The sequence below is a fragment of the Hemicordylus capensis genome, chromosome 6 (assembly GCF_027244095.1).
Source record: "Hemicordylus capensis ecotype Gifberg chromosome 6, rHemCap1.1.pri, whole genome shotgun sequence".
NCBI lineage: Eukaryota > Metazoa > Chordata > Lepidosauria > Squamata > Cordylidae > Hemicordylus > Hemicordylus capensis.
Window position 1 is genome coordinate 158,839,202 of NC_069662.1, and position 26,981 is coordinate 158,866,182.

General features: G+C 44.8%; 1 protein-coding gene across 7 annotated transcripts in view; it reads right to left on the bottom strand.

Moving 5' to 3' along the window:
• The window catches only part of GALNT11 (polypeptide N-acetylgalactosaminyltransferase 11), a 62,263-nt gene that overhangs the window by 31,459 nt on the left and 3,823 nt on the right, over positions 1–26,981 (bottom strand). For 4 of the 7 annotated variants that reach the window (XM_053262428.1, XM_053262427.1, XM_053262434.1 and 1 more), the window contains 3 exons: positions 17,486–17,688; positions 13,028–13,151; positions 10,118–10,284 (listed from right to left, as the gene is read on the bottom strand). In XM_053262428.1, coding sequence (XP_053118403.1) covers positions 10,118–10,284; positions 13,028–13,151; positions 17,486–17,688 — 494 coding nt within the window. Of the gene's footprint in view, positions 1–10,117; positions 10,285–13,027; positions 13,152–17,485; positions 17,819–26,981 lie in introns of all 7 variants that reach the window. The other 3 variants (XM_053262430.1, XM_053262429.1, XM_053262431.1) reach the window with 1 other exon arrangement.

The following is a 26,981-nucleotide window of genomic DNA, read 5'->3' on the forward strand; positions in this document are numbered from 1 at the left end:
CTATGGCATAACCAATCCTGATGATTGTCAGGACCCAGAGGTCATTAGTCAAGAAATCCCAAGTTTCCAGATAGGGCTGGAGGTGCATAGTAGAGAGAGGGGGGAAGAGAGAGAATAAGAGTCACTGCCACTTAGAGAAGGTGGATTGGTTTGGTTTCTGGTGCAGCTGTTTTTGGCTGGAGTAGGAGTCGTGTTTCCAAAAAGGAGTGTGTTCTGAACTCCTCAGAAGGGGACTCCGGTTTAGTCTAAATCCTTAAAGTCTTCATTAGGAGAGTCTTCTTGAAGTTCCATCTGCAGAACATCCTACAGCACCTCAGGCTGTAGCAGTGGCAGAGGTGCCGAGGTCTCTGTCCAGGATTTTGTGAGGCACCATAGGTGGGTCAGCATAGTGGATAGGTTGGAAGAGGTTGCCTGCTCTCTGGTGTCCCGGATCTGGAGCAGTGAGTTTGGGTTCAAGAATGAGCATGGTGCTGACCCTTATACATGCAAGGTGAATAATAGCATCTCAGAGAACAATCATATTGATCACCATAAACTGGATCATAGTTATCTTCAGAGACATAGCAGTCCTCATAATTATCATCATACTGTTGAAGCAGAGAAGGTATTGGAATCCTCAGTCTCAGTACCAAGGGAACGTCCATACTGAAGAAGGAATCGGTTACTATGGCTATGGGGGTTCCATTGGCTGCTCTGTCGGGGCAGGCAGCAAAGTAGGTGTAGGCAACTGGTCCAAAGATGTCAAGTCCTGCGGCACCATGGGCTTGTCAGGTGCAAATTCTCCTGATTGAAGGAGGATGGAGACTTCCACCTCTGTTAAAAGTGACACAGTTTGTATTGGCGCAGGGACAGAAGGATGGGTACTCTTTTTTTGAATCTATGGTAAAGCCTTTAAGAAGGTTGTAGATGCAGATAAGCTCTTCTTTTGTTTAGCAGACGGGTCCAAGATCATCAGCTTCTTCTTTTTCAGTGATGGGTCAACTGGTAACTTGAGTTTCAGTGCAGTTGGTACCATGGAGCTGCTCGATATCGAGATGGCAGAGGAAGTCAAAGTGAAGGAATTGGGTCCACAGACCAAGACGGCACACTTTCTAGCCATTTTGTAGTGATGAAAGGGTGATAGATTTAGTAGTTCCAGCCACCAAGGGCATTGCGTGAGCTAGCACCCCCTTACGGAGAGGGTTCATTTGAGGCACCACCAATTCTGAGGCTTAGGAAGCCATGGTTAGAGGCTGTAAGAAAACTGACAAAGCCTTCTCCCACAAAAGTGTTCTGAGGTATTGATCACAATTTTTCACACCTGTTTAATAAACCATAAGCAAAAAGTACAAGAGTCTACTTTGTGTGTCTCCAAGACACAAAAATCAGCAAGAATAGCCATGTGTGGACGGTATCTTCACACAGCAAACTGAACAGTGTTTAAAAGTAACTTTCTTCTCCATACACCAGGAGCAAAACGGTTGCAAAAAAAAGCCTTTCCCTCAAAACCAACCACAAAAAGTAGGGGGGAAATACTTATATAACAAAGAGAGGGGTTTCATTAGTTTTTTAAAGGCCCAATGGGGTGTGAGAAGACGGGGGGGATAAAAACAAAAAGATGCAAAATGCAAAAGACATAACTTTTTATAGGAAGCTAGAATAAATGAGAAAGAAGGGGAAAGGACTGTTCTCACACAAGAGCAACAGAAGGAACCTCAAGCCGGAGTTGTAGACATGGCTGCAGACAGAGGCGGAAGGGCTCCTGCCAAAAAGCTAGAACTGAAGAGAGCTTTGGAAGGCTCCTAAATTGATTTCAGTGCACATGTGGAGTTCATTGGTGTGAACAACAGACCACAATGATGAATCAGATTTATTTTTAGAGAAGGAAAGATGCCTCTGGACACTTAGGGTAAAAGGAAGAAAATGTGTTCGTATGTGTACACAGGTATTTTCCTTCTATTCCCACCCACCCCCATCTTCTCAAGAAAAACACACCACAGTAAACCACTTAAAAAATCATTAGAAGTACCAATTGTCCATAAAACAAGTACTGCATTTCCCTACTATATTTCCATCTCCTCTCAGCATTTCCATCCAGTGTGTATATGTAGCTATTAGAAAGCTTTGACCAGAAGTCTATTCTCAGATCATCACCAGAAGTGTCACACAGTCTCCACTCCAAGCTGTTCTACACGTCATTATGAACACGACTTACTCTTTAAAGATTTGTAAGAGTAAGCTGGATACAAGCTTCCCTTCTCCATATCAACAAGTCAGTCAAGACAGTCACTTCCTTGGATCAATTCAGCTGGTTGAGAAACCAGTGCAGATTATTTATTAAAGATTAACAGTGAGACTCCAGTGGCAGTTTTGAGACTGCTCTCTGTCTGTGTGCACACAGAGAAACATATGCACATGTGCGAAAGGAAGAAAATGCATAGTCATCCTTGTCAATGGCAAATTTAGAACAAGAAGCCCACAGATCACCAAAACCACCACCTAGATTTGTGTATGTTTGCCTAAGACCACTATGCAGTTTTTCATGACCACTGATAGAAAGAAACAGAAACCCAATAACTAGGGTCCAGACTAGAAAAATTGGCAGTACAATACATTTGTACATCTTTGAGCAGTTTTTCCAACCACTAGTGTCATTCATATTCCCCCAACCATCCTGACCTTTGCTATTGGCTTTGTGGTTATACTGGGCTAAGCCACTATGTCTTATTCTTTATGAATAAACAGGAAAAACAGGTTGCTCACCTGTAACTGATGATCTGGTAGAGTTCCGTTGATATCCATTAGAATGGGTTCTGCGCCTGCGCGGAAGCCTCTCGGTGTCGAGTTTTACAGCTCCTTCCAGGCGCCTGCGCCCCGCCCCACGTAACCACGTGGCTATTTAAGGCGGGAGGAAGCGCAGGCTGCTCGGTTCCTTGGAGACCGCTGAAGCAGTCGTAGATTCATGAAGATTCACTGTAACAACCTATGGTGCACTGCAGAGGGGAGGTTAGGGAGGGTCTAATGGATATCAATGGATCTCTACCAGATCATCAGTTACAGGTGAGCAACCTGTTTATCTGGTACGGGATCCGTTGATATGCATTAGAATGGGTGTTTAGTAAGCTCCAGAAGGAGGAGGGAGCAGTGCCTCATTGCAACACCCTTTTGAGAACGCCTCTCCCAAAGTTCGCCTCCGCAGCGGACCGTAGGTCAATGGCATAATGTTTTACAAATGGTTCTTCAGAAGACCATGTAGCTGCCTTGCAGATCTCCGTGAAGGGTACTCCAGATAGAAATGCTGCAGAAGTGCCATATGCTCTGGTGGAATGTGCTTTAATAGTCTTTGGAGCCGGCACGCCTTGAATTGAATAGGTGACGCGGATCGCATCCACTAGCCAGTGAGACAATCGCTGCCTAGACAGCGCTTGGCCCTTAGAAGACCCTCTATACCAGTGTTTCTCAAACTTTTTGGAGTCAAGGACCGCTAAATTCTTTGTGCAGAGTTTCAAGGACCGCTACATTCTTCATGTGCAGTTTCCCGGACCAGCAGTTAGTAAAGGGGTTTCAAGTCTGTCTATCTATCTATCTGTCTATCTATCAGACTTCTATACTGCCCAAAACTTGCATCTCTGGGCAGTTTAGAATGAAAATAATATAAGCATTAAAATAATTAAATTTGGAATCTTTTGCAAACATGGAATATTAGGGGTTCTTAACCTTGGGTCCCTCAGTTAAACTCCCATAACCCCCAGCAACAATGGCATTTGGCCATTATGGCTGGGGATTATGGGAGTAGAAGTCCACCAACATCTGGGTACCCAAGGTTGAGAACCCCTGAATCTAAAAGCCTGGGTGAACAAATTTGTCTCCAGTATGTCTGGAGTGGAAGTGCTTGTGATTACTCAGTGGAGAGGGGATGTTGGGCCATTAGAAAAATTCAAAAGCTACATGGGGCCAATGAAAACAACATACAAGCAAGCCCCACTGATGCAAGAGGGAAACAGCGTTCCCTCTCAAGGCGCCTTGATCACAACAGGCAGCTGGGTTTCAATCAACCAACCTTTGGCTGCAAACAATGAGCATGCAAGAACCAGCAGCCCTTCAAGTGGCGCCCACTGCCATACTTTTTCCTCCATGCCCCCGCATCGCATACAGTTTGAAGCTGTAAAGATAGGGAATAAGATAGCTGTAGGAAGATCTCAGCAGCACGTGGAGGCAAGGCACAAGAAGGGTCCCATGCCTCCGTGATACTCTTCCTCTTCCGTGCCATGTGCAAAATTGAGTAAGTGAGTGCCTTGATTTCAGTTGGGGGGGGTTGACTCCCAGTCAGGGACCGGCACTCAACCCTTCGGGGACCGGCAGCGGTCCAGGGACCGGTGGTTGAGAAACACTGCTCTATACGATATCAGTAGCTTCTTAGACTTTCTGAATGGTTTAGTTCTTGACAGATAGTAGAGCAGTGCTCTGCGGACATCTAATGAATGTAGAGCCTTCTCTAACGGTGTCGACGGGGCTCTAAAAAAGGTTGGCAGGACTATGTCCTGATTGACATGGAATTCTGAAACTATTTTGGGCTTAAATCTGATGTCCGGGCGTAGAAGAACTTTATCCGGGTAAAACCGGGTATATGGGACATCCATGCATAGCGCAGTCAGTTCGCTAACCCTCCGGGCTGTTGTGATAGCTACTAAAAAGGATGTCTTCAAGGAGACATGATGGAGAGTAGCCGTGTTCATTGGTTCAAACGGCGGTTCTGTCAGCGCAGAGAGCACTAAAGATATGCTCCAAGGTTCAATAGGTTTGCGTGTAGGAGGGTAAAGATTGGACAGTCCTTTTAGGAAATTTTTACATGCCGGGTGGGAGAAAAGTGTCTTGCCATCCCACCCAGGATGTTTTGCTGTAAGGGCAGCCAAGTGTACTCGTATGGACACATTAGAGAGACCTGATTCCTTAAGGTCCGTTAGATACAGTAGAACTTGTCGTATGGACGCCTGCCGTGGCCGAAATCCATGCGTTTCTGCATAAGTCGAAAAACGCCTCCACTTGCTAGCATAGTTTTTTCTAGTGGATGGCTTCCGGACGTTCAGCAAGATTTTCTTCAAAAGTTTATCCGCCATGCTGTCAGTTGAAGCGTTAGTACTTCTGGGTGTAATACCCGACCGCGTTCCTGAATCAGCAGGTCTGGGCGATTTGGTAGCCTTTTGTAAGTATGAGAGCTCAGTCTGAGTAAATGCGGAAACCATGGCTGGCGTGGCCACCATGGGGCAATCAGGATGCACTTCACAGGGGTATGCAGGAGATTGGCTACGATTCTGCTCAATAGTGGCAATGGTGGGAACATGTAGCATCGTTCCATTGACCAGTCTATCTGGAACGCGTCCCCCAGAGAGTCCGGGTCGTGTCCCGCCCTGGAGCAGAAGCGTCTGCACTTCGCATTTTCTGAAGTGGCAAACAGGTCTATTTCCGGTGGACCCCATTGGCTGAAGATCTGTTGAAGATACTGGTCATTCAGTTCCCACTCGTGACGTTCCCTGGTGAACGAGCGGCTGAGATCGTCTGCTAACACGTTGTCGGAGCCCTTTATGTGAATTGCAACTGGCGTTATGCTGTTCCTGATGCACCAGTGCCAGATCTGGATGCTCAGAGCACAGAGGGATCTGGAGATTGTCCCCCCTTGCCTGTTGAGGTAGGCTATAGCTGTGGTGTTGTCCAATTGCAACTGGACTACCCTGCCCCGTAACATGGGGAGAAAGGCCTTCATGGTTTGGAATACAGCTAGCAGCTCTAAGAAGTTTATGTGCAGGAGACTCTGGCTCCGCGTCCAAAGGCCCTGTGTAGTAGCGGCATTGCAGTGACCCCCCCATCCGCGGAGAGAGGCATCGGTTGTGACCCATACGGATGGGAGTTGGACGTGGAAAGGAATTCCCCTTTGCAGATTCGATCGCTGGGTCCACCAAGAGAGTGACCTCAGGATAGGCAGTGGAATCGTCAGCAGTTTCTCGGGGCTGTCTCTGAGTAGATTGAAGGAGGACAGGAACCACAGTTGCAATTTCCTCATTTTGAGGCGAGTATAACAGACAGTTGTTCTGCATGACGCCATCAGGACCAACAGACGTTGTACATGCCAAGCGGTTTGTTGTCGCGTGGACTGGAAAGTCCTGACTAGGGACGTTATGCTTTGAAACCGGTCCTCTGGCAGGAACGCCCTTCCCATTGTGGCATTGAGCTGAGCTCCAATGTAAGAAATGGACTTTGCTGGCATTAGCTTCGACTTTTTCCAGTTTACCTGTATGCCCAAGTCCCGGAGAAGCTTCAGCATGTATGTTATCTGTGATAGTAACTCCTCTCTGCTCCTCGAGGATAGAAGCCAATCGTCCAGATACGGATACAGCTTCAGACCCCTTGTCCGCAGATGGGCGACTACCACTGCCATACACTTTGTAAAGACACAGGGAGCTGTGCAAAGGCCGAATGGCAGCACCCTGTATTGGAACAGTGAGGTCCCCACTGTAAACCGTAGATACTTTTGATACGAAGGTCGGATCCCAATGTGAAAATAGGCATCCTTCAAATCCAACGTTACAAACCACCTTTCCAGATGTAGAAGAGGTAGGACGTCCTGCAACGTCGTCATCCGATACTTTTTCACATGAATGAACTTGTTCAGATGTCGCAAGTCCATGATGGGCCGAATACCTCCGTCCTTCTTTGGAATTTGGAAGTACCGAGAGTAGAATCCCTCCCGGCGGTTTGCCCATCGTACCGGTACTACTGCTTTCTTGAGTAGGAGTTCTTCCAACTCCTCTCGAAGAGCTGGTGAAGCGCGTGTGAACCGAATTCTCCTGAATTTCGGTATGGTTTTGAATTCTATTGCATAACCTGATTGAATGATCTTTAGGACCCAACGATCCGATGTTATGTTGCGCCATGCGTTTGCATGACTTGCCAGCCTGATTGTATTGGCGGCTAGTGGGTCCGGTTGTGGGATGTTGTAGACCAGACTCCATTGCTCGTTGGTGTTCTGGGAGCAGGAGAATAGGGAAGTACCATTTGTGGACGATGGGCTGACTTGAACTTCAAAGACGCTGTTTGTTTCCGTCCGAATGTTTGTTATGTTGGCTGGACGCAAATTTCCCTTTTTGTTGGGTTGGTCTCTTAGAAAACTGATGGTAAGTTTTCCGGAAGTCTCTACGGTCCTGCTGTCTATACGATGAACCCCGTCTATACGAGGTACGTTGTCTATTCCCATAAGACGTGGATTGTGAAACCGTAGAAGTGAAGGTTTTAGCAGTAAATTTTGACTTCTTCATCTTCTCCATGATGGCGTCAGTTTCCTCGGAGAAGAGACCTTTGCCGTCAAAAGGCAGACCCTCAATTTTGTCCTTCATGTCCTGTTGCAGGTTTGCCGATCTCAGCCAGGCGTGTCGACGTAAGGTAACGGCAGTTGTGATGGAGCGGGATTCAGATTCTGCCAGGTGCTTAGCAGTACTCAGCTGTTGGCAGGTAAGGTCCCCTGCCTTTTGTAACGTTTTCCGGAACCTCAGTTTTATTTCATCCAATGTCATGGAATCCAGATCTTTTTCTAGATCTTCCCAAATACAGTAACTGTACTTAGACATACAGGCTAGATAGTTCGCTACTTTGACCAACAAACAGGAAGTAGAATACAATTTTCTTCCCATCACATCTAACTTCCTGCCTTCTTTATCTGCAGGGGTAGTATGACGTCGAGTAGATTTGGAGGACGTGGCACAGTCGATGACCAACGAATTAGGGACTGGGTGTTTAAAGAGGTAGGTGTTATCTCTTTCCTAAACTCGGTAGAGTCCTTCCAGTCTTTTAGACGTTGGGGTGGAGGTGTGAGGGACTTCCCAAGCGCACTGTGCAGCGTTTGAAATTATCGGTAGCAGGGGAAGCGCCACGGGTTCAGCCGACTGTGATCGACGCATGAAATTGTAGACAGGATCGTCTATTGTCTTCAATTGTGAACTAAGATCCAACCCCAGTGCATTCTCCATACGTTTAACATGGCAGTGGTAGGCCTTTAATTCCTCCGTTGGCGACACATGGGATGGAGTAGCCACATCAGGAGATGGGTCCGCTTCAATAGTTTCTCCATCGGACTCAAAGTCAGATGATCCATGGTGACTTTCACCAGATTCTGCGTCTGAAATAGAATGGCGAGATGGTGATACAGCTTTCCTCGGGTGTGTGGTAGGAGCAGGGTCAGTTTGTGCATCCGCATCAAGGAATTTTTGAACATTTGTTTGGGTTTGCACGGAGGTGGTGTTGACTTTCGTCTGTGTCCCCACGGTAGAAAATGTTCTGTTGAGAGGTAGAGCAGTTGTCATGGAAGACCTCCATGTCCGGTGCTCTTGGAAGTCATAACCTGCTCCAGGAGAAACAGTCCCTGGCAAGGCCGATTCTGTTGAGGGCGATACTTGATGGCTGAATCCACAAGTGTGCCATGGAGTTGGCGAGGCAAGTTGCCCAGCTGTTAGTACCGTGGTCCCAACTTTGAAGGTTGTATTTCCCTGATAGGTAGCGGGAGTGGTAGCAGTAGAGTCCAGCATTTTAATCAGTGGGCCTAATTGTGGAGCATCAACCTCTGCCGTCTCTAACATAGTAAAAGTCATGGGTGCTCGAAACCGTGGAGTCACGGTTGTGACATTCACCGGGGTATTCAGTGCTGAAGTTTGAATTTCTTCTCTCGATATCGACGGCGAGCGAATCGGTGTCGGCGCCGGTTGTAGGTCTCTTGTAGTCAGTATCGAAACACTTGCAGCCTGAGAAGGCGGAGGGAATTCTTCCATCGGCATCGAGATGTTTGGAGTCGATGTCGAAGGACCTTGGGCAATTGGATCTAACGTAACCGGTATGGACGGTTGCGTCGACGTCGAGGTAGCAGCAGGTCTCGATGTCGACCGTGGCTCAGTAACTGTCGGCCTGGACGGTGGTGTCGATGTCGAACTAGCATCCGGTCTCGATGTCGACAGCGGCTCAGCAGTAGTCGGTATGGAAGGCGGCGTCGATGTCGAGCTAGCAGCAGGCTTCGATATCGACAAGGGTTCAGCCGGAGACCTCGATATCGAAGTCGATTCTGTAGGTGGCGAAGGTTGTGGCATAGATTTTTTCGGCGCCGTACTCGTCAATTCCGAGACGAACACAACCTCTTGCGCTGCGGTCGGCGATGGTGTCGATTCCGACAAAGCTTGGTGCCGTGATTTTTTGGCGGGAGCAGTTGCGGACGCCATCTTTTCTCCCGGCCTTTTCAAGGACTTAGGGGATTTCTTGGGATGAAGCTTCGAAGTTTTAGACTGGGCCGGACCCAGGTCCTTCGAGCTATGCGGCTGAGGAGATTTTGAAGAGGGCCCCGATAGGACATCATCATATAGAGCAGCCCTCAAACGCAACTCGCGATTTCTCCGAGTTTGCTTCGAAAATGATAGGCAGATTTTGCACGCTGCAGTCTTGTGGGCCTCGCCAAGGCACAAGAGACATAAATTGTGATGAACCTGTGAGGGCAATTTAGCTTTGCACTCTGTGCAGCGTTTAAAATTACGTTTTCCTACAGGGGATTCCATGGTACTAACAAGCCGAAGTCAGAAGCCAGAAATCAGTCCGATCTTTCGTCAAACAGTGGAACAAGAAGGCCAAGGTAATTTCAGTCTGGGTCAAAACGATAGTAGTAGTAGTAGAATAGTCAAACAGTCCAATATCAAAGCCAGTGAATCAAAACTGAGAATTTTTTCCAAGGATTCAGTCGCGAAGGAGCCGTAGAAACCAAGTGATTTCCACGGCGGTCGCAAAGGAACTGAGCAGCCTGCGCTTCCTCCTGCCTTAAATAGCCACGTGGTCACGTGGGGCGGGGCGCAGGCGCCCGGAAGGAGCTGTAAAACTCGACACCGAGAGGCTTCCGCGCAGGCGCAGAACCCATTCTAATGCATATCAACGGATCCCGTACCAGATCCAACTGTTTATTGTAACAATGAACAATTATTGCAACTGTTCATTATTGTTCCTTATTCATAAAGAATTGCCCCAATGTAACTACAAAGTCCATAGCAAAACTCGCATTTGAATGGAAGCCTCCCTAGATTACACAGTACAAAATTAGCATGAAATAAGTTTCTCTCACCTAATTCACTATTGTCATCTACCAGGATAATTTCATGGAGAAGATATGCTGGAGTGCGGTCCAGAACACTATGCACCGTCCGAAGCAAGGCAGAGAACGCTTCATTATAGAAACAGATTATAATGCTAGCATATGGCAAATCAGGAGGATAACTCTTTTCCTTACACCTGCAAAAAATACACAGATAGCAACATATGGATTTCTCAATACATTGCTAATACTTCAAAGATAACAGCAAAGCAGAACTCTCTTTTCCAATAAGTACACAAGTCATCAAATAAATATCCTCATCATATATTCTTTTGGCTATAGATTTATTTATTTAGGCCTATACAGTCCTAAGCCACCTTAAGTGGTGCAGTGGGGAAATGCTTAACAAGAAGAAGGTTGCTGGTTTGAATCCCCACTGGTATGTTTCCCAGACCTATATCGGGCAGCAGCAATATGGGAAGATGCTGAAAGGCATCATACTGTGCAGGAGATGGCAAAGGTAAACCCCTCCTGTATTCTACCAAAAGAAAACCTGAGGGCTCTGTGGGCGCCAGGAGTTGAAATCGACTTGACGGCACACTTTACCATATGGTCCAACCAATCCCTATTAATGTCTTGCAAGAGGATGAGAACCCAAAATTTCAACAGTTGCTTAGGGTTCTTGTTTTGAGAAAACAGTTAAGACAATCTTCAATGCCTCCATCAACAACAACTTCAAAATTCAAACTTCTCTCTGGTTCTCACATGTTTATTTCATCTGTTCCTCTGCTTAATTCATAACATTTTCTTCATTTCACATTTTGTTCATCCTCCCTTTCCCCCCATCCAGTTCTCCTCTCAGCATTCCAATACCCTCTTTTCAGTTCTTGCTGTCCTCTTCTTCTCCACCTTACTACTGATTTCTTCACAACTTTCCTGTCCTCAAACACCCTTCTTAGATCCAATATTTTCTTCCCCCTATGTTCTCCTCTTCTCTACCCAATGTTTTCCCTGTTTCACAACCTTCAAGCTGAATCTCTAGTGTTTTACCTAACAATTAGCAACCACATTGGTTGAAATCTAGAGCAACAAACCACTGGAAGAGTAAGCAAGTTTGCACTAGCACAAGAAGTTAACTTAGCTGCACTGAAAAAAACCAGGGATTAGCAGAATTGCATTTTGCACTCTAGCACCCTTGTGCCAATATCCCCAGTAAAACAAATGAGGTGTGCCACAGTTGTCCACGATGCACAAGCATGCTTGTGGCACCGCTAGTCTGGAATGCAAGCTCCAGACTTAACGCAACTAGCTAGTGCTACCGTTTTGCACTAGCACATCTTTCCATTGCTCTGGATGTCAGCCACTGTTTGGTAATTCACAACTATTAGGGGAATTTCACAATTTTTAAATTTCTAAGTTTAAAAAAGGTCTTTCAAAGTATACTGAATCTGCATCAGAGAAAAATGCAACTTGTTGTCTAAGCAAACTGTAAGTTTGTGTCTTTAAGGAACCGAGTACGAGCAGCAAATCCTGAGGGATACATCCACAATGGTAGTTGAAAAAGAACTGAACTGAGAAGCGCTCTGCCGCCAAAGATACTGAGTGTGCTCCATGTGTGAAGGGTGGCACTTCAGAGCACTTTGAGGAGCTGAAAAATCCTTCTGGAGGGACTACTGCACGGAGGTGCAAGGCCCACTTTGTGATGGGTACCAGATCATCACTTATATCTGAACAGCTAATTTTAAAGTATGATTTTTGGTAAAATCTGTATTTCTTACTTCTTTCTTCTCACTTTCATCAATGATCTATTTGGTGGAAAATAGATCAACAACTCTATCAACAACTTTGCAGAGACCTTAATCTCTTAAGGGCTGGCTCCATTATTTCATGCAGGAAACACTACAACCAATACAACATGTTGGTGATAGTCTCTCATATTTTTGTATCATGTCTAACAAACAAAGCCCAGGGCAGAGCTATGAAGTGGACAATCTCCAAAAGCTCAAGCTGTAAGGGGAAAATAAACCAACTGGAATATTAAGCAGATTATTGGGGAAGAGGAAAAACTTGCACCACTTCCTACATCCTAAATGGACCACTTCTATTTGGGGGGGGGCACCACACTTAGGGACACTGCTGCCGTGGAGGCAAAACATGCATCCACCCCTGATACCGAATGGCCTGGCCTCCATTCAGAGGGACCCCATAAGTGCACAAAATGCATATATTATATCTGCAGTTTTGCTGGATTTTATATTAAGTAAAATAATCTAGAAAGCCAGATAATCTAGGAAGCCCCCAGGAAAAGCAATTAGTTGCATACTCAGTTCTTGCAACAGTAAACATAAAATGCTCAATACTGCCGTGCAAAGTCTCTCTAATATACCTCTTCATCTGCAGGACTAAGCCATTTTAAAGCACTGTCATCCCTCTCCTCAAGTTTCACTTCTTGAAAGGGCCACTACCTCCTGCATTACATGTCAGTGTAACTAAGCAACTTCCTAACAGGATCTTTTCTGTTTGTTTTTGGTTTTCTTACATTTTATATCCCACTCTTCCTCCGAGAAGCCCAAAGCGGTGTACTAAATTATTTAATTTTTATTCATTTACGTTTTATATCCCGCTCTTCCTGCAAGGAGCCCAGACCAGTGTACTACATACTTAGATTTCTCCTCACAACAACCCTTGAAGTAGGTTAGGCTGAGAGAGAAGTGACTGGCCCAGAGTCACCCAGCAAGTATTTGGCTGAATGGGGACTTGAACTCGGGTCTCCCCGGTCCTAGTCCAGCACCCTAACCACTACACCACGCTGGCCACAAGCTCCAGGAGTCCCTGCAACATACAGGTCCCCCTCCAGACCTTCAACCTCTCTGTTAGAATGATGGGCTTTTTGTTCTTCAAACAAAGCATTTGCTTTATGGAGAAAAGGTAATAACATACTTTGTATCCCTTGTGTCTGGCACCTCTCTGTGATAACCCAAACGATTACTGATGAGCATATTGAAGGCATGCTTTTGATAGCCCAAGTCTCTCACTTCCTGGTCTCGTTCATTGAAAATCATGCCTGCAACAGAGAACACGCTAAAATTAGTTCAGTGTATCTATTTAAAATATTTCTATCCTGTCCCTCCAGCACACTGCTGCTCAGGACAGCTTACAAGAAAGGGGAAAAAACATAAAATCCACAACACAATAAGCATCAAAGCCAATTATCAACTTCTAAAATTGCATGGTCAACTAATAATGTATCCCAATAAAAATCACTTCCACAATACTCATTTCTAGGCTCAAGGAAAGACCAATGTGGAGCTATTGCTGCTACCCAAGACTGGTTATCACACCTGTTAAGCCATGAGCAGTAGCACACAGAGCTACCAAAGCATTCCAGGGCTATGGCAGCTCCCAATTCCAGCTTTAAAGGGCCAGAAGAACAAGCTGGAATAGTGCTCTTTTAGGCAGCACAAGACAAACAAGGGGAAGGAGTGTAAAAGTGGATGAATGAAGCAGAAAAGCAGGTTGCTTATCAAAAAGTGATATTCAAGTGGTCACCTGTTGAATCACACCAATGTGGTTCTATAACTGTGCAGTACCTTGTTCGAAACCTTCTAGAGCTATGCTTAGAAGGTGGAAAGACCTATATACTTGTGGAAAGACCTATATACTTGTCCAGCGAAACTGTCCTTACCTCAGAGGATGGAGTGGTAAGGAAGCCCAAGGCAACAGGGACAGGTGGCGGCCGGGGAGAAGCGGAGGAAAGGCTGCCAACGGGCAGGGAGTTGGCTCCAGTGGAGGAAGAGTGGAGCCCTGAGAAGGCCGAAGGGGAAGCGTGCAAGGATAACATCAGCAGCACACACACCCCTCCCGAAGGGAGAGGGTCTGAGCAGGAGGAGGGAAAAAGGGGAGAGGCATTGGCAAGAGCTGTAAACGGTAGATAATTACAGGGAATAAAGAGGGGCGTTGGCCCCGTAATTGGGGGCAGGTGATGCATAGTCTGTGAAAAGGCATATAAGGAGCCGGCCGGGGATGAGAGGCTGGCTGGTGGAGAGTGTCTGGGGCCCCAGGAGAGAGGCAGACACAAGGAGCAAGCTGCCTGAGGAGGCAGCAGCACAGGGTGATGCACAACCCCCTCCCCGTCCCTGCTCTGAGGCCAGACCCGCTAAACCTAGCCTGGCTTGGTAACAGGGACTGGGACGTGTAGCCGGACAATACTTAAATATGCTTCTGCCCAATCTATCCTCCATTATTATTCTTCAACCGCTGCAATGAATACTTGGTAAGGAATCTTCTTGGACTGCTGTGGTCAGGTGGGCTTGTTCTGTGCCTCATTCCCTTTTCCGTAGGTGTCGCTCTCTCTCCCTCCCAAGACTTTCTTTCTGTATGGTATTTTTAGTTCTCCATGGTTCCCTCCTCCCCACATTGTTAACACTGGTTGATGCGGCTGCCTGATGGAGGCCTAATGCCTATAACTGATATAATCACCTTTTAAAATGTTTTATGTGTGGGGCAAAACTTCCCTCTCCTGATGATCACAAGGAATACTTCTGTGCTTGGGTGAGGAGTATGTAGTACAAACATGCCAGCACTGCCAACTTGTTACTTGGCAGGCCCACCTAAACCAAGCTTCCCACCTTTCTGCCCTCTTGTGGGAGAAAGCCTTATTGGAGTCATTCACTGGTGAAATCCCAGAAGTCAGACTCTCCTCCTTAAATGTCCTTTTTCTTCCAAGGATGTTCTGCTTGGCACTACATTGGTTCAGCTCCTCCTATGGCCTCTTCCTCGTTTCCTGATCTCCACAAGGTAGAGTCTTCCCCTGAACACTTATAATGGAGATGTGCAGATGTTCCCAAAATAAATACCACTGATGATTGTGGACCTGATTGTCTCAGTTCAAACCCTCCCGCACAGAAACTAACACATTCCATTCAGAAGGTGACACTCTCCATACTGATTCCTAAGGTTAAACCCCCTTCCAAAAGGTATAAGGCAAAAAAGACCAAGTCTATGGGTGAAATCCTGGAATGTTTGAAGCAGAAGTACAAACCAAGTGCATCATCAGCCCTTGGGCTCCTCTGTGTCTCAACCTGCTCTTTCAAATATACAGCAGAAGCTTCTGCCACTCCAAGTCTCCACTCTTCCTTTGAGAGAGCCATACTCCAGTCCCTCTCCTCTTAGGATCCCATGTTTCCTGTTGTGCTTTGGTCATACTCTCAGAACCAGATGGATGTTTGGCATTTGTTCTCATTCCCCTACTGCTTCTCCTCTGCTGTACCTGTTTTCCAAGTAAACTTTAGCTTGCTATGTCCAATATGTTTGAATGCACAGAGACCATGAGGAAGAAAAGCAGGTTGCTTACCTCTAACTGATCATAGAGTGGTCATCTGTGCAGGCACACAACCCTCCCTCCTCCCTGGTGCAGCAATTTCTTTCCCATTATTTTGCAGTTTGCTGTGGCGGTCTTTGAACTGAGGGAGGATAGGCAAGGTAGTACTGTATATATGCATTTAGGCTCTGAGATAAAAGCTCTAGAAGGTCCCAAACAGGCCCGCATAGATATGCATTAATATCCATGCATATCAAGGCAGAGTCTGAAAAACATGAGTTTTAAGATCATTTGAAAGAATGATCTCAATAAGTATATTGGCTCCAGATGGTGTGTCTGCATGAGATTTCTTGGTGATGGAAGAAAAGGGCTCAAGTGCATTCTTTCAGTACACCCAGCCTCCAAAGCATTCTCACCTGTGCATACGGCAGATCAGGGCACTGTTGGCCAATAACCAACTATATGGGAAGAAAGGGCACTAAAGGCCATGGAAAAAACCCACAGTGCTGTATTTTTCCCCACTTTAAAAAGGAGTGCTGGTAAAAGTTTAAAACTTTAAAAGTTTACCAACTGTTACTTTTATGGGTCAAATAAGAATACCATTTGTTCATAAACAGGGACCATACTGATAATATGTCACAAGCCAGAAGGAATGTAGCTAGTTTGTTCTATTTCTCATGGCACTTGTTAAAACTGTAACTGGTGGGTCGTGATATCCATTAACAAAGAGAATCAACCCTTGAGTGGATGTGGGTAGGGATGTGCATGAACCGATTCAAAGGCCACTCTAAAGGCCTCCAAACCAGTTCAAACGTGGCACTGGCTCAAAGTTCGAAGCCAGCAGGAGTGCCTCTTTAAGGGCAGGGGAGGGTAAAATTACCCCACTAGCACTCTGTTTTTTACAAAGTCTATGAGGCATTAGCATACCTCCCTTCCGCCCCTTCCCACATTCTTGGCCAGAAGTACCGGGTACGCATGCACGCACATGCATGCAACAGGTGCACGTGCACTCGGTACTTCCAGCCAAGAACGGGGGAAGGGGCGGCAAGTAGGTATGCTGCCACCCCATAGACTTTGCAAAAAAAGGAGCACCGGCCAGGGGAAAGTGGCAGGAGGGATAAGTGCACCCTCCCTCACCCTTAAAGAGGCACTCCCACCGACTTCGAACTGCACTTCTGTAGTTCCATGCACAGCCCTAGAGGTGGGGAGGAGAGGGGAGGGGAGGGGAAAAGAGTATATCCGTTTTAAAAGTATCATGAGAATCTAAACTGCTTACACCAGTTGCTGGTTTCCCCCCTTTATTATTCTTCTTATCAAATTTTCAGATATATCCTTGCAGCCATAAGGGTTAAAAGCTAATAGAGGCTGGATCTGCCCATGAGCTAAAGAGAGATGCAGCTGTAATTCTACATGGCTAACAGGTCATATGAGCAAAACCTTTCCAGTGTTCATAGCCAAATGGGCCTCTTCAATGAGCCAATCATTTAGGGGGGAAGCAATTTCAAAAGTAAATAAAACAGAATCCATCGAGTTTCCAAAGTTATAAAAACCAATTTAATAGACAAAGACATTGTATAAAAGTTTCACACAGGAACAACACTGCATATGCATTGTTTAACACATTTCTGCAGACGCAAGCCCTCGAAATGAGAACTTGCAAAGAAAAGAGCAACACTGCTACACCAAGTGACTGGTTTTCATACCATGTAGAAACAAAATAGGATTACTTTATCAGATGATATTTTGTTTTCACTTGACAACCAGCCCTAGCATACTTGGCACTTCTCTATGCTAGGCAGGATAAAATTGGATCCAGTTCTAATCTTTTATTAAAGAACCAGATCTAATTCAATTGCCTCTGCATTTTTCATTAGAAATGTATCCTGGCCATTTTTAAATAACTGTTTGGTTCTTACTAATCCAGGAAAATTACCCAGTTACAGGAGCAAAATGATTTTCTAACATGTTGCTCTCATTCCTTTGCAGTCTGTAACTATATGGAAACCCATAAGCATCTCAGATTTGGTTCTCACAGTAAAAGTGTCAAGGAAAATACAGCCTATTAATATCAGACTTACCCATTTCAGGAGAAAGTTCAGTGTCATCCTTGATGGGATCCTGCACAACATTTCCTAAAGAATTCCTGATCTTGCTGTCTTTATGCTGAGATTCGGGCATGTGTACTGGTCCACGGATGAAACGGGGATAGAATTTTTTGGGAAATGGCTTCTGAGGTTCCAGCCCCTTGATGGGCACATTCTTGAAAGACTGGGTCTCTTCACTGAAGTTGAAATAAATAAAGAGAAGAAGTGTCCAGGTCACAGATGTGAAGAGGCAGCCATAGCAGAAATAGCGAAGTGTAACACTTCCCATTGTAATCCTAGCATTGTTGTTAGCACATTCTCAATCCCCTAAAAGAAAATTAAAAAACAAACAAGAGTGAAGTTTCCAATGGCAGGACTTTCCTAGCTACTACTACTAAAAAAGCTCACCTCTCTGAGAACTGACTGTTCCAGACAAATTCCATATTATAATAATCGTGTTAGAGAATTTGTCCAACATATTAGGAATACATTTTCATTTGCCTAGAGCTTTCCCAGACAGCAGGCTTTACCAGGGGTTTTCTGTGAGGCTTTACCGTGAGTTCAAAGTTGCCCCCCCCAAAAACAACCAACGCAAAAAGTGGATTTTTTAACCCTGGATATACATCAGGCTACACTCTAACTAACGTGCGATGAAAAACCTGAATTGTGTGCGAAGTGCTCCTGATAGCTCACAGGGACTTCAAGATAAATTTGGTGGATATGTGAACACACACTCCCATGCCAGAGGAGATGAGAACTAAAAGCCGGGTGTGAAAAATTTCCTGCTGTATTTTTCAAGAAATGCCTGTGTCTGAGGTCATGCAGACATAATGACAGCTCCCTACAAACTGGTTTAGGGACATAGGAAGCTGCCATATACTGAGTCAGACCATAAGTCCATCTAGCTCAGTATTGTCTACACAGACTGGCAGCAGCTTCTCCAAGGTTGCAGGCAGGAGTCTCTCTCAGCCCTATCTTGGAGATGCCAGGGAGGGAACTTGGAACCTTCTGCTCTTCCCAGAGCGACTCCATCCCCCAAAGGGAATATCTTACAGGGCTCACACATCACACATCAAGTGTTCACACATCAAGTCTCCCATTCATATGCAACCAGAGTATACCCTGTTTAGCTAAGGGGACAAGTCATGCTTGCTACCACAAGACCAGCTCTCCTTGTGAGCCTAGAGCCAGTTTGTAAGCCTAGAGCCAATTTCAGGGACTTGTATTCCATTTCCCCGCTTTCTAGCATGAATTCTCCACTCCCTTTGTTGACTTAACTAGCTTTACATCTGCTTCAATGCTAACTAACCCCTCTCAGTCAGGTTTTGCAAATCCACCACAGAACCTGATAAAGACAGTTAGCTATAGTCTCTGAGTCATACTATCTCTTTAAGCTAATAAATCCAACAGCCAGAAAATCAGTTTTTCTCCCAAACTATTCTTCACTTCTGCCCATGGTCATCACCCATGTCCTTTGCACCTTCGCAGTTCACAGATTACTCAGAAGCTCAGGTTGTAAGGTATTAAAGGCCAGCCCAGTGTAATAGTAAGTTTAAACATTTACAGTATAACCATTTAAATATATGTAACTCTGGCCAACAACTAAAGTTTAACAGGGGCCACATTTTCAGCTGAGCAAAGCTTGAAAAGCCAGAAACACAGGCTCCACACCAACTCATCCCTCATTAACTGAAACACTGAGCCCTTTCACATGACCAATGAGAAAGGGCAATAGAGTTAGCGGGGAGGAAGCCCTGAAGAGCCCTCCAAGCACATAAGCAGTTTCTATTTTGGGCGGGCAGATCTCCCACCCAGATGAGCACCAGCTGTTCCCAGTAGCTACGAGGGTCAGAGTGCTGGGATGCATCGCCCTGCTCCCCAGACTTCCAATAATGCACTGCACAAACACGCAGTGCATTATGGAGAACCCCCTCCCTAAGAGAGCTGCAGTCTGCTAGCCACAGCTGCTTGCAGCCATGGCTGACAGGAGAGCAAAAAACAAGGTTAAGGGAACACTTGCTCCCTTAACCTTGTTTTAGAGGGAGGCTAATCAGTGTTTGCCGCCACAGTGCCACCAAGATCGGGCCTGATCCCGGCAGTACGCATGCACGTACAAAACTGGGCTGGGCTTCCTTAGCCCGGTTTATAGCCTCACAGTCAAGACACCCTTTAGCTCCTTCCTCCACAGAAGGCTCTGTGAGTGTTCCTTTATTATGTGCTGCATCTGTTTATTCCTGTTTGCCCATGCCACTCAGTGTGTGGGGAAAGGTTAATGAGATGCTAAGTAAGAATAGGCAATTGGAATAGAAGCAATGCTGCAGATGAGGTGGGAAGACCCTACCAATCAGACTACACTCTGGGCCTCCAGTCTCATACACCTAATTTACAGCATAATTGCAAGTGCAGACAAAATTTTCTGGGCCCAGGATACCAATCATATTCAGCCTCCCCTCTTCCATACAACACGCTTTTGGAGCCTTCTTCATGAAAACATGCACACAGCAAGTCTGACTTTCTTCCTAGAACCTTCTCTTAAAATAAAAAAAAAATTTTAAAGGCTACATTATTCATCCCAAAGTAATAATCAGGACCAAGACAGCAAACGCACAACTGAACTTTTTCAAGCACAAAACACAAAGGGCCTTCTTTAAATGATTGTTCAGGAGAGCTGTAAAGCAAGCAGCAGGATATTTCCCATCAGAACCCCGCAATGATGATCAGAAACATGTGAATCAATGTATATGACTCCATTTCTTCGTGTTTTAAAAATTGAGTTCATATCACTGGTTGTCCTGATTGGCATTCATTTTGCTAAAATCTCAACAGGCTATGGGAATTTTTCAAATGGCCAAACCAGGTCCAGGCACTTGAATTGCCAGCACTGGAATTTATTTGTTTATGTATTCATTCATTCATTCGATTTCCATACAACCCTTCCAAAAATGGCTCAAGGCTGTTTATACAAAGAAATAATAAAGAAATAAGATGGATCCCTGTCCCCAAAGGGCTCACAATCTAAAACAAAACATAATATAGACACTAGCAACAATCACTAGAGGTACTGTGCTGGGGGTGGATAGGGCCAGTTACTCTCCCTCTGCTAAATAAAAAGTTAAAAGGTCTCTCTTTGCCAAGTTAGCAGGGGAATTCAGATAGTCTAGAGGAGGGGACAACTTAAGAACATCAAAGATCCCTCTAGGGTCAATGTCCAAAATATAGCATTGAATTTCTCAGTTTAAAGTAGTAATGGCACTATTAGCATATCACATTCAATTAACAGCATTTTGTGTGAATTCTCAGTTCACTAGGACGTTGAGCCAAAACACACACAGTATTCGCAAGAAGGAAAGGGAGGGGAGAAAGTGTTTCATTCTAATGTTATGTCACTGTATTTACCTAGCCTAGGTATTTTCCAAGTTTTTTTATGTTAGAAATCCAGGGTGGGGTGTCATCTTAAATCAGACTCCTATTCCATTTGGGTAAATAACCTGTATTTAACCTCTACTTTTTAAGGGGATTGTCTTAAATTCAGAGTTATCTTGCATTCAGGTAAATATGGTACCTTAACTTTACCAAAGTATCAATTCCTTGAACAATTCTGTGGGTTATTTCTTAACTTTCCAAAATATACATAGGCAGGAACTATTAAAATAGCGTGAATACACCCAGCAATCTCTCAACAGGCAGGCCACACACACTGTTGCTTCTTTAGGTTTAACATATGATTTTCCTTTCTTCAGAAAAAGCATGTTAAGAGCACACAACAGAAAACTTAAACATACTGTGTCTTGAAGCAAATTCAATTTCCATATGTCTAGTTGAGTACACCCCGAGTTTTCAGGGTAGGATATGAAACTGAAGCTCAGTTCCATATCCCCCGATGCCAATCAAATAGCCAAATTCTTTGAAAAGTAGTCATTTGCCTCACATGTTCTCTGTTACTGGAATCTACATTCAGTAAGTTATCCCCACCATTTGTGTTAAACACCCCCACACACACTTCCACTGGCTTCATTGGATTAATGGTATGAAGGGAATTCACATTTTATGTAAGCAAATCAACCATAAGAAGCACTTCCAATATGGATACAAAGCTGGACTGAGATTTTACTTAAAAAATGTTATTCATGTTAGGATTAGAAACAGTGAGGTATGCATTAAAAAGGACGCTTATTTTCAATCATTTCACGTTTCCACTTCTAAGCTTCTTTTTTAAAATGAAAACTCCTAAGTTTTCTATTTTAGTGTTGACCATATCTTTGCTAACAATAATGTATTCCTTGTTAACAGAAAATCAAATAATAGCATGGGGTACTACAAGTTTAGTAAATGTCCAATAACTGATTTTGATGCAAAAACCAACTCTAAACCTAGGACAAAAACAAAAATATAAGCCATGGTACAGTTTTGTATCAAACAGATTAAAATAAAATCCCACGTCACGATTAGAGAATGCTTGTATAAATGGATTAGACATTCCAGCTTACAAAAATTCTGTTTGGAACAGAGAGGAAATAATATTTATTAGGCATATGAATGCCCTTCTTTCACCCAAAATACTCTGATTTACCAAGCATTCTTCCATGGCCACAGTAAAGACAAGCATTGCAAAAAGAAAGCAGTGCAAGTTTCACTTTGAGTATTACAATAAAAACAGAGCTAGAGTAAGCCACGCTATTCCTACATGTTCCATAACATCCAAAGTCATTCACCGTTTGCATCACTGATGGGATCAGTCGATGTGGGAAATGCACAACATGAGAGATTTAGAACACAGTATATGTCTGCTACACATTACAAAAACAGAGGAAACATGGCTCACGTTTTTGATAGCAGCCCTATGTATAACAAATTGCATCATTCTGCCATGACGGAAGTTTCAAAAGCAGTTTGTGATGGGGAATAGGAATCTGCTTTTCAAAGGGGAAATAAAATCCCACTGGGCAAGTCCAAGTCCTTGGGATTTTTGTAAGCATTTTTAAAGCACTGCTTTAAATATGCTTCATTATGGTTTATGGAAGATGCCTTGGCAATAGGAAAAGCAGTCTATACATTATTTAAATAAAAGCTGCAATCCTGTACATACTTATACAGGAGTAAGCCCAACTGATTTTAACGGGACCCCTTTCTGAGTAAGCATGCATAAGATTGTGCCATACAGCAAGCATGGAAAATTCCAGCTATGCCACATTAGAAAGGGTCAGCAGCCTACTGACAGCAACTCTAAGCATTCAGATTGCACATGCAAGATATACATCCCACTTTTGAATGCTCATAAATATCTACCTCTTTTCTAACAGCAGAACAAGCTCTTAGTTGAACCAGGGGGATAAACCCTAATGTTTGAACTTGCAGAAAGGTGGCTGCATTCTCTAACATGCAACACAGGTGAAATGTATTAGGCAATCGTCTCTCCTGCTTGAAAATTACAAATACATCACACTGCGTCTTAAGTACTCTTTTCAAAAGAAAAAAGTTAAGATTCAAATACCAAATGCTTAAAAGTAAACATTACCGTCTCTATCATCAACACTGCACAAAGATTTCAAGGTCAACTTAATAGAAGCAAGGAATCCAATACATGTGTATACGTTTTAACCAAGTTTCTGGAAACTGCATCCACAGCACTTATTAAATAGGTTGATAGAGAGAACAGCAGATGTGCAAATCTCTGCTGGATAGTTTTGAGATACTTTCTGACTAACAAAATGAACAAAACAAGCACCCACCTTTTTCTACCAACGTACACACCAGTAAGAGAGAACAAGGTTATATGGTAAAAATGTATCAGCCGTAGTTACAGTGTAATCCAGCTGGTGTCTTTCTTCTCTGTGAACACAGGAAACTGTAATATAACACTCAAATGCTAAGCTATGACTGAAAACACCAACGATAGCAAGTTAACAGCAGATCTAAGGAGTTCTGGCCATAACTAATTTGTGTAAAACAAAAAACAGCAACTTGATTGGACATTCGAATTCTGCTTTGTGGTAGTTCTGGGATGACCATCATACAATGACACACCACAATCAATATTAGATTTGTTCTCTCATAATGAACTCCAAGTTTCTACAGAATGCAAAGGTATTGTAGATATTTACAAAACTGATGAGTTTATCTTCAACTGCTCCCTGTTTTATTCTAGTGTCAAATATTTTTGTGCTGTGAAGTCTTCTTGCTTTCCAAACTGCTCCAAGTTCCAGGCGGAGTTTTGAAGCAGTTTTTCCAGGTACACATGCAACATAATCCTGTTTACTCAACTCCCACTATGTTAAATGGTGCTTACTCCCAGGTAATGTCAGGTTGCTTGCCTGTAACTTGGGTTCTTCTAGTGGTCATCTGTGCTCTTACACTATTGTACTTTGTGTCTGCTCAGAGACCTCATCGGAGTATTTCCAAGCTGAAATTTTTCTCTCTGAAATGGGCAGTAGTCCTGCCCCCACTGTAGTAGTACGCATATGCCTCAGCCATCCCCCTCAGTCAATGAGTCCAGTGACCTAAAAGACTAAGAGGGGAGGATGGGTGGACATGTAAGAGCACAGATGACCACTAGAAGAATCCAAGTTACAGGTAAGCAAGCTGACATTCTTTGACGTGGTCTCATGCACGATTGGGCGTATAGCAAGCTGCATCCTGTGCCAACCTTACCTGGAGGTGGGACATCATGCAAAGAGTGACCATAGTACAGCAGTACTGAAGGCGTCATCTCGACGAGAGTAGATGTCCAAAGCGTAGTGCTGCATAATGCATAAAGGAGTGAGGTGACGCCTACGTAGCAGCCTGGCAGATGACATCCAGAGGGATGGCTCTATCAAACGCAGCCAATGCTGCCATAGCCCTGGTGGAGTGCACCTTCAAAGATGGAGGCAGTTGTTTCTTTGCGATCTGATAACACAGTGTGATAATAATACGAGTCACCCAACGAGAGATGGTCTGGACTGAAGTCTGTTTGCCACGAGTGGGGACCGAATGAGAAAGGAACAGGGCCGGAGAGAAGCACCAATCCTTTGTACAATGGACATAAAAAGCCAGAGCTCTCCTAATGTCCAGTGTCTGTAGGAGATGTTGGGCATCATCTTCCAGGTTAGAAAAGAACACTGGTAGGGTGAAAGGAGGAAATGACCTTGGGTTAAAAGGAGACATCGGTGCAGAGTACTACTTTGTCCCTGTTGAAAATCAGGTAAGGTGAGTCTGCCCAGAGGGCCCTGAGCTCACTGACTAGATGAGCAGAAGTGATTGCCACTAGGAAGGCTACTTTTCAGGAGTGATCATCAGAGGCAGAGGCCATGGGTTTAAACGGAAGCCCCATCAAACAGGTAAGAACAAGGGAAAGGTCCCAAGAGGGGGGGTCATAACAGGGGCATCTGGGTATAACAGGGGCATCTGGGTATAAGTGGGAGATACCCTTCAAAAAACGCTTAACAGTAGAGTCCTTAAACCAGGATGTAGAAGCTCGAGATGAATGGGCCACTATGGCAGCTAGATGGACTCTGAGGGACACCGCCTTCAAGCCTGATTTCTTAAGGGAAAGGAGATGGGCACAGATGTGCTGGGTAGAGAATGTTTCCAGTGAGGCACCTTTGGAGGATAGGAAATAGAGGAAACAGGTCCACATGCCAACAGGATTTTATTGTTGAACGTTTGCAGGAAGCTGCAAGGACAAGTTGAAGGTCCGGTGGAAAGGAGGTCTGATCCACCAAGCCATAAGGCGAAGGGCATCAAGATGCAGCAGTTTGCTGAAGTTCTGAGAGAAGAGGTGAGGGAGCAGGGGAAACTGGTGGTACATGCCGTACAGGAGTTGTAGGAGACAGAGGAACCAGGGCCTCCTGGGCCACCACAGAGTGATGAGGATACATTCCAGTTGGTCCTGTAAAAGCTTCAGCAGGATCCTGGGGATCAGCAGAATGGGGGGAAACAAATACACTCATAAGCCCATCCATGAGAGGGCAAAGGCGTCACCTAAGGAGTGGAGGCCGACACCCACTCTGGAGCAGTAAACGTGGCATTGGGCATTCAGATGAGAAGCAAAGGGGTCTATTTCTGGGAGGAACCAACAACAGAAGAGAGCCCTGAGAGTAGGGCGGTGTAGCTACCATTTGTGAGAGGTGAACCCCTCTCTGTTGAGCAAGTCTGTTTGAGTATTGGCTATGCTTGGGATATGGATGGTCATGGGCATAATGGAGTGCCAAAGGTCCATGGCCAGATGAGGCAGAGTCGAGGAGGTTGTACCTCCCTGTCTGTTGAGGTAGGATTTCGCATTGGTATTGTCCGTTTGAATAGTGATGGTAGTGTGGCTCAGGAGAGGAAGAAATCCACAAAGAGCTTTTAAAATTGCAAAGAGTTCTAGATAATTGATGTGATGGGCAACTTGTGTCAGTGTCCAGAGACCTTGGAGGCAAAGGTCTTCCATGTGCATTCCCCAGCCCTTCTCTGATGCATGTGTGGCCAGAACAAAATGAGGGGGTGGAGAATGGAACGGGGATCCAAAACATAAGTTGCGGAGATCCTGCCACAAGCAGAGAGACAAGCAAACATGGAGTGGTACACGTAACCAGCGGTTCTGAGAGTGGCACTGAGGATGGAAGCTGCATAGAAACCAGTGTTGTAGCGGCCAGGATCAGAGGCGAGTGTGAGGAAGAACATGAGTAGTAGAGGCCATATAGCCGAGGAGTTGTTAGAGAACTCAAGCCCTGTGGCAATGTTGGGCGGCCACTGTAGCAGCGAGCGATAAGATAGTTTGAATTCTGCGGTTTGGCAGATAGAGTCTTGCATGGACTGAGATTAAAACGAAGCCCAGGAATTCTATGCAGTCAGTTAGCATGAGTTTGGTTTTTTTGTAATTGATTTGGAGGCCGAGACTGATGAGCAGGGCAATGGTGGACTGAAGCACCTGCCAAAGGGTGTGCGGGGTGTCTACAAACAGGAGCCAGTCATCCAAGTATAGAAAGAGTTGAATGCCTCGCTGCTGCAGGAACACCATGACAGGGGCCATAATATCAAAAAGATTCAACTGCTAATAAAAGTGAAGCAACTTTGCGTACCTCAAATCTTTTAAATCACTTGCACAACAGAGACATTGTTCTCTCATATTTAAAAAGCCTTAAAACATACATGCAAAACATTCACCTCAGCATTTCTCAGAAACTGCATGCTTTTATAGTCTACAATTAATAATAATGTTATACAATCTCAGTTATTTAAAGAGTAAATCGGGGAGTACTAGCCTCTACTGGATTGAAAAAATATTACAGATTTAGTACTAGTCTTCTTTTGATAACATGTTCCTTTACTTGGTTTTCTCACGTCAGCTCTGCGATTTCCCTTATTCTATACCCGGTTTCAATAATCAGTACTTAATCACCATGCTACTAAACCCATCCTTGCCAGATTAGACTTTGCAGGCTTTAGCTGGATTACGCAAGCAATCAGAGGCTGAAGAATGGCTCTCTTTCACATATCCTGCTTTATCCCTTTTTGCGGTAGACCCTTA